Consider the following 16,737-nt stretch of genomic DNA (forward strand, 5'->3'; position numbering starts at 1 on the left):
GTGTGAACCTTAACCCCTGTCTCCCCCTCTCCAGAGATCCAGTCTATCCCAGACCCCAGTGTTCGGACTAGAGCTGGGCATCAGTGTGAACCTTAACCCCTGTCTCCTCCTCTCCAGAGATCCAGTCTATCCCAGACCCCAGTGTTCGGACTAGAGCTGGGTATCAGTGTGAACCTTAACCCCTGTCTCCTCCTCTCCAGAGATCCAGTCTATCCCAGACCCCAGTGTTCGGACTAGAGCTGGGTATCAGTGTGAACCTTAACCCCTGTCTCCTCCTCTCCAGAGATCCAGTCTATCCCAGACCCCAGTGTTCGGACTAGAGCTGGGTATCAGTGTGAACCTTAACCCCTGTCTCCCCCTCTCCAGAGATCCAGTCTATCCCAGACCCCAGTGTTCGGACTAGAGCTGGGTATCAGTGTGAACCTTAACCCCTGTCTCCCCCTCTCCAGAGATCCAGTCTATCCCAGACCCCAGTGTTCGGACTAGAGCTGGGTATCAGTGTGAACCTTAACCCTGTCTCCCCCTCTCCAGAGATCCAGTCTATCCCAGACCCCAGTGTTCGGACTAGAGCTGGGTATCAGTGTGAACCTTAACCCCTGTCTCCCCTCTCCAGAGATCCAGTCTATCCCAGACCCCAGTGTTCGGACTAGAGCTGGGTATCAGTGTGAACCTTAACCCCTGTCTCCCCCTCTCCAGAGATCCAGTCTATCCCAGACCCCAGTGTTCGGACTAGAGCTGGGTATCAGTGTGAACCTTAACCCCTGTCTCCCCCTCTCCAGAGATCCAGTCTATCCCAGACCCCAGTGTTCGGACTAGAGCTGGGTATCAGTGTGAACCTTAACCCCTGTCTCCTCCTCTCCAGAGATCCAGTCTATCCCAGACCCCAGTGTTGGGACTAGAGCTGGGTATCAGTGTGAACCTTAACCCCTGTCTCCCCCTCTCCAGAGATCCAGTCTATCCCAGACCCCAGTGTTCGGACTAGAGCTGGGTATCAGTGTGAACCTTAACCCCTGTCCCTCTCCAGAGATCCAGTCTATCCCAGACCCCAGTGTTCGGACTAGAGCTGGGTATCAGTGTGAACCTTAACCCCTGTATCCCCCTCTCCAGAGATCCAGTCTATCCCAGACCCCAGTGTTCGGACTAGAGCTGGGTATCAGTGTGAACCTTAACCCCTGTCTCCCCCTCTCCAGAGATCCAGTCTATCCCAGACCCCAGTGTTCGGACTAGAGCTGGGTATCAGTGTGAACCTTAACCCCTGTCTCCTCCTCTCCAGAGATCCAGTCTATCCCAGACCCCAGTGTTCGGACTAGAGCTGGGTATCAGTGTGAACCTTAACCCCTGTCTCCCCCTCTCCAGAGATCCAGTCTATCCCAGACCCCAGTGTTCGGACTAGAGCTGGGTATCAGTGTGAACCTTAACCCCTGTCTCCCCCTCTCCAGAGATCCAGTCTATCCCAGACCCCAGTGTTCGGACTAGAGCTGGGTATCAGTGTGAACCTTAACCCCTGTCTCCCCCTCTCCAGAGATCCAGTCTATCCCAGACCCCAGTGTTCGGACTAGAGCTGGGTATCAGTGTGAACCTTAACCCCTGTCTCCCCCTCTCCAGAGATCCAGTCTATCCCAGACCCCAGTGTTCGGACTAGAGCTGGGTATCAGTGTGAACCTTAACCCCTGTCTCCTCCTCTCCAGAGATCCAGTCTATCCCAGACCCCAGTGTTGGGACTAGAGCTGGGTATCAGTGTGAACCCAGAGGCAGAAGCCTACCAAGATGAGGACCTGATAAAGGTGTGGATGGAGGTGAAACTAAAACCACTGCTCTCCAGCATCTCCAGAGGGTTCCTAACCTGCCTCAGCAACAAGAACTTCAGCTGCAACACCTACCACACCATGTACTACCTTTACTATATATAACATAATATCACCTACCAGACCATGTACTACCTTTACTATATATAACATAACATCACCTACCAGACCATGTTATAATATCACCTACCAGACCATGTACTACCTTTACTATATATAACATAATATCACCTACCAGACCATGTTATAATATCACCTACCACACCATGTACTACCTCTCCATATATAACATAATATCACCTACCAGACCATGTACTACCTTTACTATATATAACATAACATCACCTACCAGACCATGTTATAATATCACCTACCAGACCATGTACTACCTTTACTATATATAACATAATATCACCTACCAGACCATGTTATAATATCACCTACCAGACCATGTACTACCTTTACTATATATAACATAACATCACCTACCAGACCATGTTATAATATCACCTACCAGACCATGTACTACCTTTACTATATATAACATAATATCACCTACCAGACCATGTTATAATATCACCTACCAGACCATGTACTACCTTTACTATATATAACATAATATCACCTACCAGACCATGTTATAACATCACCTACCAGACCATGTTATAATATCACCTACCAGACCATGTTATAACATCACCTACCAGACCATGTTATAATATCACCTACCAGACCATGTTATAACATCACCTACCAGACCATGTTATAATATCACCTACCAGACCATGTTATAATATCACCTACCAGACCATGTACTACCTTTACTATATATAACATAATATCACCTACCAGACCATGTTATAATATCACCTACCAGACCATGTTAAACATCACCTACCAGACCATGTTATAATATCACCTACCAGACCATGTACTACCTTTACTATATATAACATAATATCACCTACCAGACCATGTTATAATATCACCTACCAGACCATGTACTACCTTTACTATATATAACATAATATCACCTACCAGACCATGTACTACCTTTACTATATATAACATAATATCACCTACCAGACCATGTTATAATATCACCTACCAGACCATGTACTACCTTTACTATCTATAACATAATATCACCTACCAGACCATGTACTACCTTTACATGTTAACATAATATCACCTACCAGACCATGTACTACCTTTACTATATATAACATAATATCACCTACCAGACCATGTACTACCTTTACTATATATAACATAATATCACCTACCAGACCATGTACTACCTTTACTATATATAACATAATATCACCTACCAGACCATGTTATAATATCACCTACCAGACCATGTTATAATATCACCTACCAGACCATGTACTACCTTTACTATATATAACATAACATCACCTACCAGACCATGTACTACCTTTACTATATATAACATAACATCACCTACCAGACCATGTTATAATATCACCTACCAGACCATGTTATAATATCACCTACCAGACCATGTTATAATATCACCTACCAGACCATGTTATAACATCACCTACCAGACCATGTTATAACATCACCTACCAGACCATGTTATAATATCACCTACCAGACCATGTTATAATATCACCTACCAGACCATGTTATAACATCACCTACCAGACCATGTTATAATATCACCTACCAGACCATGTTATAACCATCACCTACATAACATCAGACCATGTTATAATATCACCTACCAGACCATGTTATAATATCACCTACCAGACCATGTTATAATATCACCTACCAGACCATGTTATAATATCACCTACCAGACCATGTACTACCTTTACTATATATAACATAATATCACCTACCAGACCATGTTATAATATCACCTACCAGACCATGTACTACCTTTACTATATATAACATAATATCACCTACCAGACCATGTTATAACATCACCTACCAGACCATGTTATAATATCACCTACCAGACCATGTACTACCTTTACTATATATAACATAATATCACCTACCAGACCATGTTATAATATCACCTACCAGACCATGTACTACCTTTACTATATATAACATAATATCACCTACCAGACCATGTTATAATATCACCTACCAGACCACATACCTTTACCAGACCATGTTATAATATCACCTACCAGACCATGTTATAATATCACCTACCAGACCATGTTATAATATCACCTACCAGACCATGTTATAACATCACCTACCAGACCATGTTATAATATCACCTACCAGACCATGTTATAATATCACCTACCAGACCATGTTATAATATCACCTACCAGACCATGTTATAACATTACTATATATAATATAATATCACCTACCAGACCATGTTATAATATCACCTACCAGACCATGTTATAACATCACCTACCAGACCATGTTATAATATCACCTACCAGACCATGTTATAACATGACATTCCAGACCATGTTGTAACCTTTACCAGACCATGTTATAATATCACCTACCAGACCATGTTATAACATCACCTACCAGACCATGTTATAATATCACCTACCAGACCATGTTATAACATCACATACCAGACCATGTTATAACATGACCTACCAGACCATGTTATAAAATCACCTACCAGACCATGTTATAATATCACCTACCAGACCATGTTATAATATCACCTACCAGACCATGTTATAATATCACCTACCAGACCATGTTATAACATCACCTACCAGACCATGTTATAATATCACCTACCAGACCATGTTATAATATCACCTACCAGACCATGTTATAACATCACCTACCAGACCATGTTATAATATCACCTACCAGACCATGTTATAATATCACCTACCAGACCATGTTATAACATTACTATATATAATATAATATCACCTACCAGACCATGTTATAATATCCCCTACCAGACCATGTTATAACATCACCTACCAGACCATGTTATAACATTACTATATATAATATAATATCACCTACCAGACCATGTTATAATATCACCTACCAGACCATGTTATAATATCACCTACCAGACCATGTTATAACATCACCTACCAGACCATGTTATAATATCACCTACCAGACCATGTTATAACATCACCTACCAGACCATGTTATAATATCACCTACCAGACCATGTTATAACATCACCTACCAGACCATGTTATAATATCACCTACCAGACCATGTTATAACATTACTATATATAATATAATATCACCTACCAGACCATGTTATAACATCACCTACCAGACCATGTTATAACATCACCTACCAGACCATGTTATAACATCACCTACCAGACCATGTTATAATATCACCTACCAGACCATGTTATAATATCACCTACCAGACCATGTTATAACATTACTATATATAATATAATATCACCTACCAGACCATGTTATAATATCACCTACCAGACCATGTTATAATATCACCTACCAGACCATGTTATAACATTACTATATATAATATAATATCACCTACCAGACCATGTTATAATATCACCTACCAGACCATGTTATAACATCACCTACCAGACCATGTTATAATATCACCTACCAGACCATGTTATAACATCACCTACCAGACCATGTTATAATATCACCTACCAGACCATGTTATAACATCACCTACCAGACCATGTAATAATATCACCTACCAGACCATGTTATAATATCACCTACCAGACCATGTTATAATATCACCTACCAGACCATGTTATAATATCACCTACCAGACCATGTTATAATATCACCTACCAGACCATGTTATAATATCACCTACCAGACCATGTTATAATATCACCTACCAGACCATGTTATAACATTACTATATATAATTATAATATCACCTACCAGACCATGTACTACCTTTACTATGTATAATATAATATCACCTACCAGACCATGTTATAATATCACCTACCAGACCATGTTATAACATCACCTACCAGACCATGTTATAACATTACTATATATAATATAATATCACCTACCAGACCATGTTATAATATCACCTACCAGACCATGTTATAACATCACCTACCAGACCATGTTATAACATCACCTACCAGACCATGTTATAATATCACCTACCCAGACCATGTTATAATATCACCTACCAGACCATGTACTACCTTTACTATATATAACATAATATCACCTACCAGACCATGTTATAATATCACCTACCAGACCATGTTATAATATCACCTACCAGACCATGTAATATCACCTACCAGACCATTTATATATATAACATAATATCACCTACCAGACCATGTACTACCTTTACTATATATAACATAATATCACCTACCAGACCATGTACTACCTTTACTATATATAACATAATATCACCTACCAGACCATGTTATAATATCACCTACCAGACCATGTACTACCTTTACTATATATAACATAACATCACCTACCAGACCATGTTATAATATCACCTACCAGACCATGTACTACCTTTAATATATATAGACCATGTTATAACATCACCTACCAGACCATGTTATAACATCACCTACCAGACCATGTTATAATATCACCTACCAGACCATGTTATAACATCACCTACCAGACCATGTTATAATATCACCTACCAGACCATGTTATAATATCACCTACCAGACCATGTACTACCTTTACTATATATAACATAATATCACCTACCCCGACCATGTACTACCTTTACTATATATAACATAACATCACCTACCAGACCATGTTATAACATCACCTACCAGACCATGTTATAATATCACCTACCAGACCATGTTATAATATCACCTACCAGACCATGTTATAATATCACCTACCAGACCATGTTATAATATCACCTACCAGACCATGTACTACCTTTACTATATATAACATAACATCACCTACCAGACCATGTTATAACATCACCTACCAGACCATGTTATAATATCACCTACCAGACCATGTTATAATATCACCTACCAGACCATGTTATAATATCACCTACCAGACCATGTACTACCTTTACTATATATAATATAATATCACCTACCAGACCATGTACTACCTTTACTATCTATAACATAATATCACCTACCAGACCATGTTATAATATCACCTACCAGACCATGTTATAATATCACCTACCAGACCATGTACTACCTTTACTATATATAACATAATATCACCTACCAGACCATGTACTACCTTTACTATATATAACATAATATCACCTACCAGACCATGTTATAATATCACCTACCAGACCATGTTATAATATCACCTACCAGACCATGTACTACCTTTACTATATATAACATAATATCACCTACCAGACCATGTACTACCTTTACTATCTATAACATAATATCACCTACCAGACCATGTACTACCTTTACTATATATAACATAATATCACCTACCAGACCATGTACTACCTTTACTATATATAACATAATATCACCTACCAGACCATGTACTACCTTTACTATATATAACATAATACCATCTACCAGACCATGTTATAATATCACCTACCAGACCATGTTATAATATCACCTACCAGACCATGTACTACCTTTACTATATATAACATAATATCACCTACCAGACCATGTTAAACATCACCTACCAGACCATGTACTACCTTTACTATATATAACATAATATCACCTACCAGACCATGTTATAAAATCACCTACCAGACCATGTTATAATATCACCTACCAGACCATGTACTACCTTTACTATATATAACATAATATCACCTACCAGACCATGTTAAACATCACCTACCAGACCATGTACTACCTTTACTATATATAACATAATATCACCTACCAGACCATGTACTACCTTTACTATATATAACATAATATCACCTACCAGACCATGTACTACCTTTACTATATATAACATAATATCACCTACCAGACCATGTTATAATATCACCTACCAGACCATGTTATAATATCACCTACCAGACCATGTTATAATATCACCTACCAGACCATGTTATAATATCACCTACCAGACCATGTACTACCTTTACTATATATAACATAATATCACCTACCAGACCATGTTATAATATCACCTACCAGACCATGTTATAATATCACCTACCAGACCATGTTATAATATCACCTACCAGACCATGTACTACCTTTACTATATATAACATAATATCACCTACCAGACCATGTACTACCTTTACTATATATAACATAATATCACCTACCAGACCATGTTATAATATCACCTACCAGACCATGTACTACCTTTACTATATATAACATAATATCATCTACCCCGACCATGTTAAACATCACCTACCAGACCATGTTATAATATCACCTACCAGACCATGTTATAACATCACTATATATAATAAAATATCACCTACCAGACCATGTTAAACATCACCTACCAGACCATGTACTACCTTTACTATATATAACATAATATCACCTACCAGACCATGTACTACCTTTACTATATATAACATAATATCACCTACCAGACCATGTTAAACATCACCTACCAGACCATGTACTACCTTTACTATATATAACATAATATCACCTACCAGACCATGTTATAATATCACCTACCAGACCATGTTATAATATCACCTACCAGACCATGTTATAACATCACTATATATAATAAAATATCACCTACCAGACCATGTTATAATATCACCTACCAGACCATGTTATAATATCACCTACCAGACCATGTTAAACATCACCTACCAGACCATGTACTACCTTTACTATATATAACATAATATCACCTACCAGACCATGTACTACCTTTACTATATATAACATAATATCACCTACCAGACCATGTTAAACATCACCTACCAGACCATGTTAAACATCACCTACCAGACCATGTTATAATATCACCTACCAGACCATGTTAAACATCACCTACCAGACCATGTACTACCTTTACTATATATAACATAATATCACCTACCAGACCATGTTATAACATTACTATATATAATATAATATCACCTACCCAGACCATGTTATAACATCACCTACCAGACCATGTACTACCTTTACTATATATAACATAATATCACCTACCAGACCATGTTATAACATTACTATATATAATATAATATCACCTACCCAGACCATGTTATAACATCACCTACCAGACCATGTTATAACATCACCTACCAGACCATGTTATAACATCACCTACCAGACCATGTACTACCTTTACTATATATAACATAATATCATCTACCCCGACCATGTTAAACATCACCTACCAGACCATGTTATAATATCACCTACCAGACCATGTACTACCTTTACTATATATAACATAATATCACCTACCAGACCATGTTATAACATCACCTACCAGACCATGTTATAATATCACCTACCGGACCATGTTATAATATCACCTACCAGACCATGTTATAATATCACCTACCAGACCATGTTATAATATCACCTACCAGACCATGTTAAACATCACCTACCAGACCATGTTATAACATCACCTACCAGACCATGTTATAATATCACCTACCAGACCATGTTATAACATTACTATATATAATATAATATCACCTACCAGACCATGTTATAATATCACCTACCAGACCATGTTATAATATCACCTACCAGACCATGTACTACCTTTACTATGTATAATATAATATCACCTACCAGACCATGTTAAACATCACCTACCAGACCATGTACTACCTTTACTATATATAACATAACATCACCTACCAGACCATGTTAAACATCACCTACCAGACCATGTTATAACATCACCTACCAGACCATGTACTACCTTTACTATATATAACATAATATCACCTACCAGACCATGTTAAACATCACCTACCAGACCATGTACTACCTTTACTATATATAACATAATATCACCTACCCCGACCATGTTAAACATCACCTACCAGACCATGTTATAACATCACCTACCAGACCATGTACTACCTTTACTATATATAACATAATATCACCTACCAGACCATGTTATAATATCACCTACCAGACCATGTTATAATATCACCTACCAGACCATGTACTACCTTTACTATATATAACATAATATCACCTACCCCGACCATGTTAAACATCACCTACCAGACCATGTTATAATATCACCTACCAGACCATGTTATAATATCACCTACCAGACCATGTTATAATATCACCTACCAGACCATGTTAAACATCACCTACCAGACCATGTTATAAAATCACCTACCAGACCATGTTATAATATCACCTACCAGACCATGTTATAACATTACTATATATAATATAATATCACCTACCAGACCATGTTATAATATCACCTACCAGACCATGTTATAATATCACCTACCAGACCATGTACTACCTTTACTATGTATAATATAATATCACCTACCAGACCATGTTAAACATCACCTACCAGACCATGTACTACCTTTACTATATATAACATAATATCACCTACCCCGACCATGTTAAACATCACCTACCAGACCATGTTATAACATCACCTACCAGACCATGTACTACCTTTACTATATATAACATAATATCACCTACCCCGACCATGTTAAACATCACCTACCAGACCATGTTATAACATCACCTACCAGACCATGTACTACCTTTACTATATATAACATAATATCACCTACCAGACCATGTTATAATATCACCTACCAGACCATGTTATAATATCACCTACCAGACCATGTACTACCTTTACTATATATAACATAATATCACCTACCCCGACCATGTTAAACATCACCTACCAGACCATGTTATAATATCACCTACCAGACCATGTACTACCTTTACTATATATAACATAATATCACCTACCCCGACCATGTTAAACATCACCTACCAGACCATGTTATAATATCACCTACCAGACCATGTACTACCTTTACTATATATAACATAATATCACCTACCAGACCATGTTATAACATTACTATATATAATATAATATCACCTACCAGACCATGTTAAACATCACCTACCAGACCATGTTATAATATCACCTACCAGACCATGTTATAATATCACCTACCAGACCATGTTATAATATCACCTACCAGACCTTGTTATAATATCACCTACCAGACCATGTTATAATATCACCTACCAGACCATGTTATAACATTACTATATATAATATAATATCACCTACCAGACCATGTTATAATATCACCTACCAGACCATGTTATAACATCACCTACCAGACCATGTTATAATATCACCTACCAGACCATGTTATAACATCACCTACCAGACCATGTTATAATATCACCTACCAGACCATGTTATAATATCACCTACCAGACCATGTTATAACATTACATTTACATTTACATTTAAGTCATTTGGCAGACGCTCTTATCCAGAGCGACTTACAAATTGGTGAATTCACCTTATGACATCCATTGTAGATAACTAACACTATAGACACAATATAGACAACTAACACTATAGACACAATGCAGATATCTACAATGTGTCCACACTGTTCATCCACATTGTGTCCACAGTGCCAGACCATGTTATAACGTGTCCACACCGCCAGTTAACCAACACTATAGACACAATGCAGATAACTAACACTATGGACACAATGCAGATAACCAACACTATAGACACAATGCAGACAACCAACACCGTGGACACAATGTAGATAACACTAAAGACACAATGTAGATAACTAACACTATAGACACAATGTAGATAACTAACACTATGGACACAATGTAGATAACTAACACTATAGACACAATGTAGATAACTAACACTATGGACACAATGTAGATAACACTATAGACACAATGTAGATAACTAACATTATGGACACAATGTAGATAACTAACACTATAGACACAATGTAGATAACTAACACTATAGACACAATGTAGATAACTAACACTATGGACACAATGTAGATAACTAACACTATGGACACAATGTAGATAACCAACACCATGGACACAATGCAGATAACTAACACTATGGACACAATGTAGATAACACTACAGACACAATGTAGATAACTAACACTGTGGACACAATGTAGATAACTAACACTGTGGACACAATGTAGATAACTGTTCCACTGGATGTCAGAAGGTGAACCCACCAACCTGCAAGCCGCTCCGGACAAGACCGTCCGCCAAATGACCCAAATGCAATGCAATGACCATGGTGCATATTTACATTTACATTTAAGTCATTTAGCAGACGCTCCTATCCAGAGCGACCCACAAATTGGTGAATTCACCTTCCGACATCCAGTGGAACAGCCACTTTACAATAGTGCATCTAAATCATTAAGGGGGGTGGTGAGAAGGATTACTTATCCTATCCTAGGTATTCCTTGAAGAGGTGGGGTTTCAGGTGTCTCCGGAAGGTGGTGATTGACTCCGCTGTCCTGGCGTCGTGAGGGAGTTTGTTCCACCATTGGGGGGCCAGAGCAGCGAACAGTTTTGACTGGGCTGAGCGGGAACTGTACTTCCTCAATGGTAGGGAGGCGAGCAGGCCAGAGGTGGATGAACGCAGTGCCCTTGCTTGGGTGTAGGGCCTGATCAGAGCCTGATCAGAGCCTGGAGGTACATCACCTACCAGACCATGTAATAACCTCACCTACCAGACCATGTAATAACCTCACCTACCAGACCATGTATTACAGTAGTGAGGAAGCCCTGCATGTTGTAGTGGACAACTCAGCTCTTCCTTTATCTGATGTCAGGTCTTGTCTTCCTAACCTACATCTCTATCATCCTCATCCTTACAGAATCATTCAAAATGACCGTAGATTAGTTATAAAGGACTGGACACACACAGAGGGAATCCCCTCTCAGTCTCCTGGGACACCTGCTGCTGACTGCATGTCATCTCAACATCTTCTCTCACTTCCTTCCTCCCTTCCTTCCTTCCTTCCTTCCTCTCTCTCTCTCTCTCTCTCTCTCTCTCTCTCTCTCTCTTTCTTTCCCCTTCCCCCTCCCCCCCCTCTCTCTCTCTCTCTCTCTCTTTCTCTCTCTCCTGTCTGTATGTGAGTCTCTCTCTCCTGTCTCTCTCTCTCCTGTCTCTCTCTCTCCTCTCTCTCTCTCTCTCTCCCCCCCTCTCTCTCTCTCTGACTCTCTTTCTTTCCCCTTCCCCTCCCCCCCCTCTCTCTCTCTCTCTCTCTCTCTCTCTCTCCTTCTTTCCCCCCCTCTCCCCTCTCTCTCTCTCTCTCTCTCTCTCTCTTTCTCTCTCTCCTGTCTGTATGTGAGTCTCTCTCTCCCTCTCTCTCTCCTGTCTCTCTCTCTCCTCTCTCTCTCTCTCCCCCCCTCTCTCTCTCTCTCTGACTCTCTCAACCTCTCCCTCTATCCATCCTCCTTGTTCTCTCCTTCATCTCTCTCCCTCTCTCTCTCCCGCCATTCTTCTCCATCCCCTCTCTCTCTCTCTGTCTCCAGGGTGGAGGAGTTGAGTGATCATTTCTCAGAGATGGATCCGACCAGACAGAGGTGGATCTATATGTTCTTCATGTACCCCTTCCTGTCCGGGGAGAGAGCAGGTACAACTTAACACCTTTATAACATGACATCACTACCAGTGACAGCTCATAACATGTTCATAACAGTTCTTTAGGCTAGCCCTTCCTCTCAAACATAACCCAGGGGTGGACAGCATTACTCCTGGAGAACTACTGGCTGTGCAGGCTTTTGCTCCAGACCAACACAAACACACCTGGTCCAGCTGATTAGGAGAACCAGGTGTCCTGGACCAAGAGAAGGGCTGGAAAGGAAACCACCAACCCAGAAACCACCAATCCAGAAACCACCAACCCAGAAACCACCAACCCAGAAACCCTTTTGACATGACATTTACATTTAACATTTAAGTCATTTAGCAGACGCTCTTATCCAGAGCGACTTACAAATTGGTGAATTCACCTTCTGACATCCAGTGGAACAGCCACTTTACAATAGTGCATCTAAATCATTTAAGGGGGGGTGAGAGGGATTACTTTATCCTATCCTAGGTATTCCTTGAAGAGGTGGGGTTTCAGGTGTCTCCGGAAGGTGGTGATTGACTCCGCTGTCCTGGCGTCGTGAGGGAGTTTGTTCCACCATTGGGGGGCCAGAGCAGCGAACAGTTTTGACTGGGCTGAGCGGGAACTGTACTTCCTCAGTGGTAGGGAGGCGAGCAGGCCAGAGGTGGATGAACGCAGTGCCCTTGTTTGGGTGTAACAGTGCCCCCAACAGCTCATAACTCTCCTCTGTGTGCAGGCTGTGTGAGGCCAGGGGAGAACAGTGAGGCCTGGCTGATCAGGAACTTTGGCTCGTTTAAAGCCGTCGCTCGTATGAGGGACTTCACAGCCCTCAACATGGTCTTCAGTGGGGTGAGTTACACTACTGAGGAGCCGTTGTCTCGGCTCACGATCTCTTGCTCTCCAGCTTTATTTCTTCTCCTCTATCTCCCTACCCTCCTTCTATCTCTGCTCCCTCTCATCATCGTCATACTAAGGGACCTACGTCTTACAAAGTTGTGATCCATATCTCTCTCTCTCTCTCTCTCTCTCTCTCTCTCTCCCTCTCTCTCTCTATCCTCTCTCCCTCTCTCTCTCTATCCTCTCTCTCTCTCCCTCTCTCTCCCTCTCTCTCTCTCTCTCCCTCTCTCTCTCTCTCTCTCTCTCTCTCTATCCTCTCTCTCTCCTCTCTCTCTCTATCCTCTCTCTCTCCCTCTCTCTCTCTCTCTCTCTTCTCTCTCTCTCTCTCTCCCTCTTTCTCTCTCTCTCTCTCTCTATCCTCTCTCTCTCCCTCTCTCTCTCTATCCTCTCTCTCTCCCTCTCCCTCTCTCTCTCTCCCTCTCTCCCTCTCTCTCTCTCTCTCTCTCTCTCTCTCTCTCTCTCTCTCTCTCTCTCTCTCCCTCTTTTCTCTCTCTCTCTCACTCTCTCTCTCTCTCGCTCTCTCTCTCTCTCCATCCTCGCTCTCTCTCAATTCAATTCAATTCAAGAGGCTTTACTGGCATGGGAAACATATGTTAACATTGCCAAAGCAAGTGAGGCAGATAATAAAAAGTGAAATAAACAATAAAATGAACAGTAAACATTACATTACAAAAGACTAAAGACATTACAAATGTCATATTACGTATATATACAGTGTGGTAACGATGTACACATGGTTAAAGTACACAAGGGAAAATAAATAAGCATAAATATGGGTTGTATTTACAATGGTTTGTTCTTCACTGGTTGACCTTTTCTCGTGGCAACAGGTCACACATCTTGCTGCTGTGATGCACACTGTGGTATTTCACCAAGTAGATATGGGAGTTTATCAAAATCGGGTTCGTTTTAAAATTCTTTGTGGATCTGTGTAATCTGAGGGAAATATGTATCTCTAATATGGTCATACATTGGACAGGAGGTTAGGAAGTGCAGCTCAGTTTCCACCTCATTTTGTGGGCAGTGAGCACATAGCCTGTCTTCTCTTGAGAGCCAGGTCTGCCTACGATGGCTTTTCTCATTAGCAAGGCTATGCTCACTGAGTCTGTACTTAGTCAAAGCTGTCCTTAAGTTTGGGTCAGTCACAGTGGTCAGGTATGCAGAATACCTGACCACTGTATGTACTCTCTGTTTAGGGCTGGTGGTATCTCTCTGTGTTATCTCTCTGTCTCTCACTGAAACATACTGCTGGTCTCTCTCTGTCTCTCTGTCTCTCACTGAAACATACTGGTGGTCTCTCTCTGTCTCTCACTGAAACATACTGCTGGTCTCTCTCTGTCTCACACTGAAAAATACTGGTGGTCTCTCTCTGTCTCTCACTGAAACATACTGGTTGTCTCTCTCTGTCTCTCACTGAAACATACTGGTGGTCTCTCTCTCTCTCTCTCTCTCTCTCTCTCTCTCTCTCTCTCTCTCACTGAAACATACTACTGGTCTCTGTCTTTCACTGAAACATACTGCTGGTCTCTCTCTGTCTCTCACTGAAACATACTGGTGGTCTCTCTCTGTTGCTCACTGAAACATACTGCTGGTCTCTCACTGAAACATACTGCTGGTCTCTCTCTGTCTCTCACTGAAACATACTGCTGGTCTGTCACTGAAACATACTGCTGGTCTCTCTCTGTCTCTCGCTGAAACATACTGCTGGTCTCTGTCTGTCTCTCACTGAAACATACTGCTGGTCTCTGTCTGTCTCTCACTGAAACATACTGCTGGTATCTCTCTGTCTCTCACTGAAACATTCTGCTGGTCTCTGTCTCTCCATAGCTGGAGGTGCTACACCTGCTAACCCCGGAGCAGAAGGCAGAGTTGTTGTTGCATCCGGAGGTGGAGGGACTGGAGAATGGAACCCTGAGTCTGGTGTTCCACACCCTGATGACAGAGGTCCACTCCCCCATGGAGAACTCTACCTGGACCACACCAGGGTACCCCAACCCCACCTACCCCCCCTCCTACACCCCCGCGTACCCACCCAGACCCACGTCGGACGACCAATACTCACCACGACCCCCCTCGCCCCAGGAGAGCCTTCGAGAGGTAGGCCTTGTGTTCAAAATGGCACCTTATTCCCTACATAGGCCTATAGGGCTCTGGTCAACAGTAGGGCACTATATAGGGAATAGGGTGCCATTGGCCATAGGGCCCTGGTCTAAAGAAGTGCACTATATAGGGAATAGGGTGCCATTGGCCATAGAAATGCACTATATAGGGAATAGGGTGCCATTGGCCATAGAAATGCACTATATAGGGAATAGGGTGCCATTGGCCATAGGGCCCTGGTCTAAAGTAGTGCACTATATAGGGAATAGGGTGCCATTGGAGATGCACCCCCAGAGTAGAGCATTAATAAACCACCATCAAACAGAAGTGATAT

General features: G+C 41.0%; 1 protein-coding gene across 1 annotated transcript in view; it reads left to right on the top strand.

The window, feature by feature from the left end:
- Window positions 1–1,685: 1,685 nt before the first annotated feature.
- Window positions 1,686–16,737, top strand: part of LOC135530946 (uncharacterized) — a 58,086-nt gene continuing 43,034 nt past the window's right edge. Inside the window, exons 1-4 of the mRNA XM_064959112.1 lie at window positions 1,686–1,888; window positions 13,327–13,427; window positions 14,143–14,255; window positions 16,131–16,400. Coding sequence (XP_064815184.1) covers window positions 1,791–1,888; window positions 13,327–13,427; window positions 14,143–14,255; window positions 16,131–16,400 — 582 coding nt within the window. The 5' untranslated portion in view covers window positions 1,686–1,790. The remainder of the gene's footprint in view (window positions 1,889–13,326; window positions 13,428–14,142; window positions 14,256–16,130; window positions 16,401–16,737) is intronic.

Source organism: Oncorhynchus masou, unplaced genomic scaffold, assembly GCF_036934945.1.
Source record: "Oncorhynchus masou masou isolate Uvic2021 unplaced genomic scaffold, UVic_Omas_1.1 unplaced_scaffold_1465, whole genome shotgun sequence".
NCBI lineage: Eukaryota > Metazoa > Chordata > Actinopteri > Salmoniformes > Salmonidae > Oncorhynchus > Oncorhynchus masou.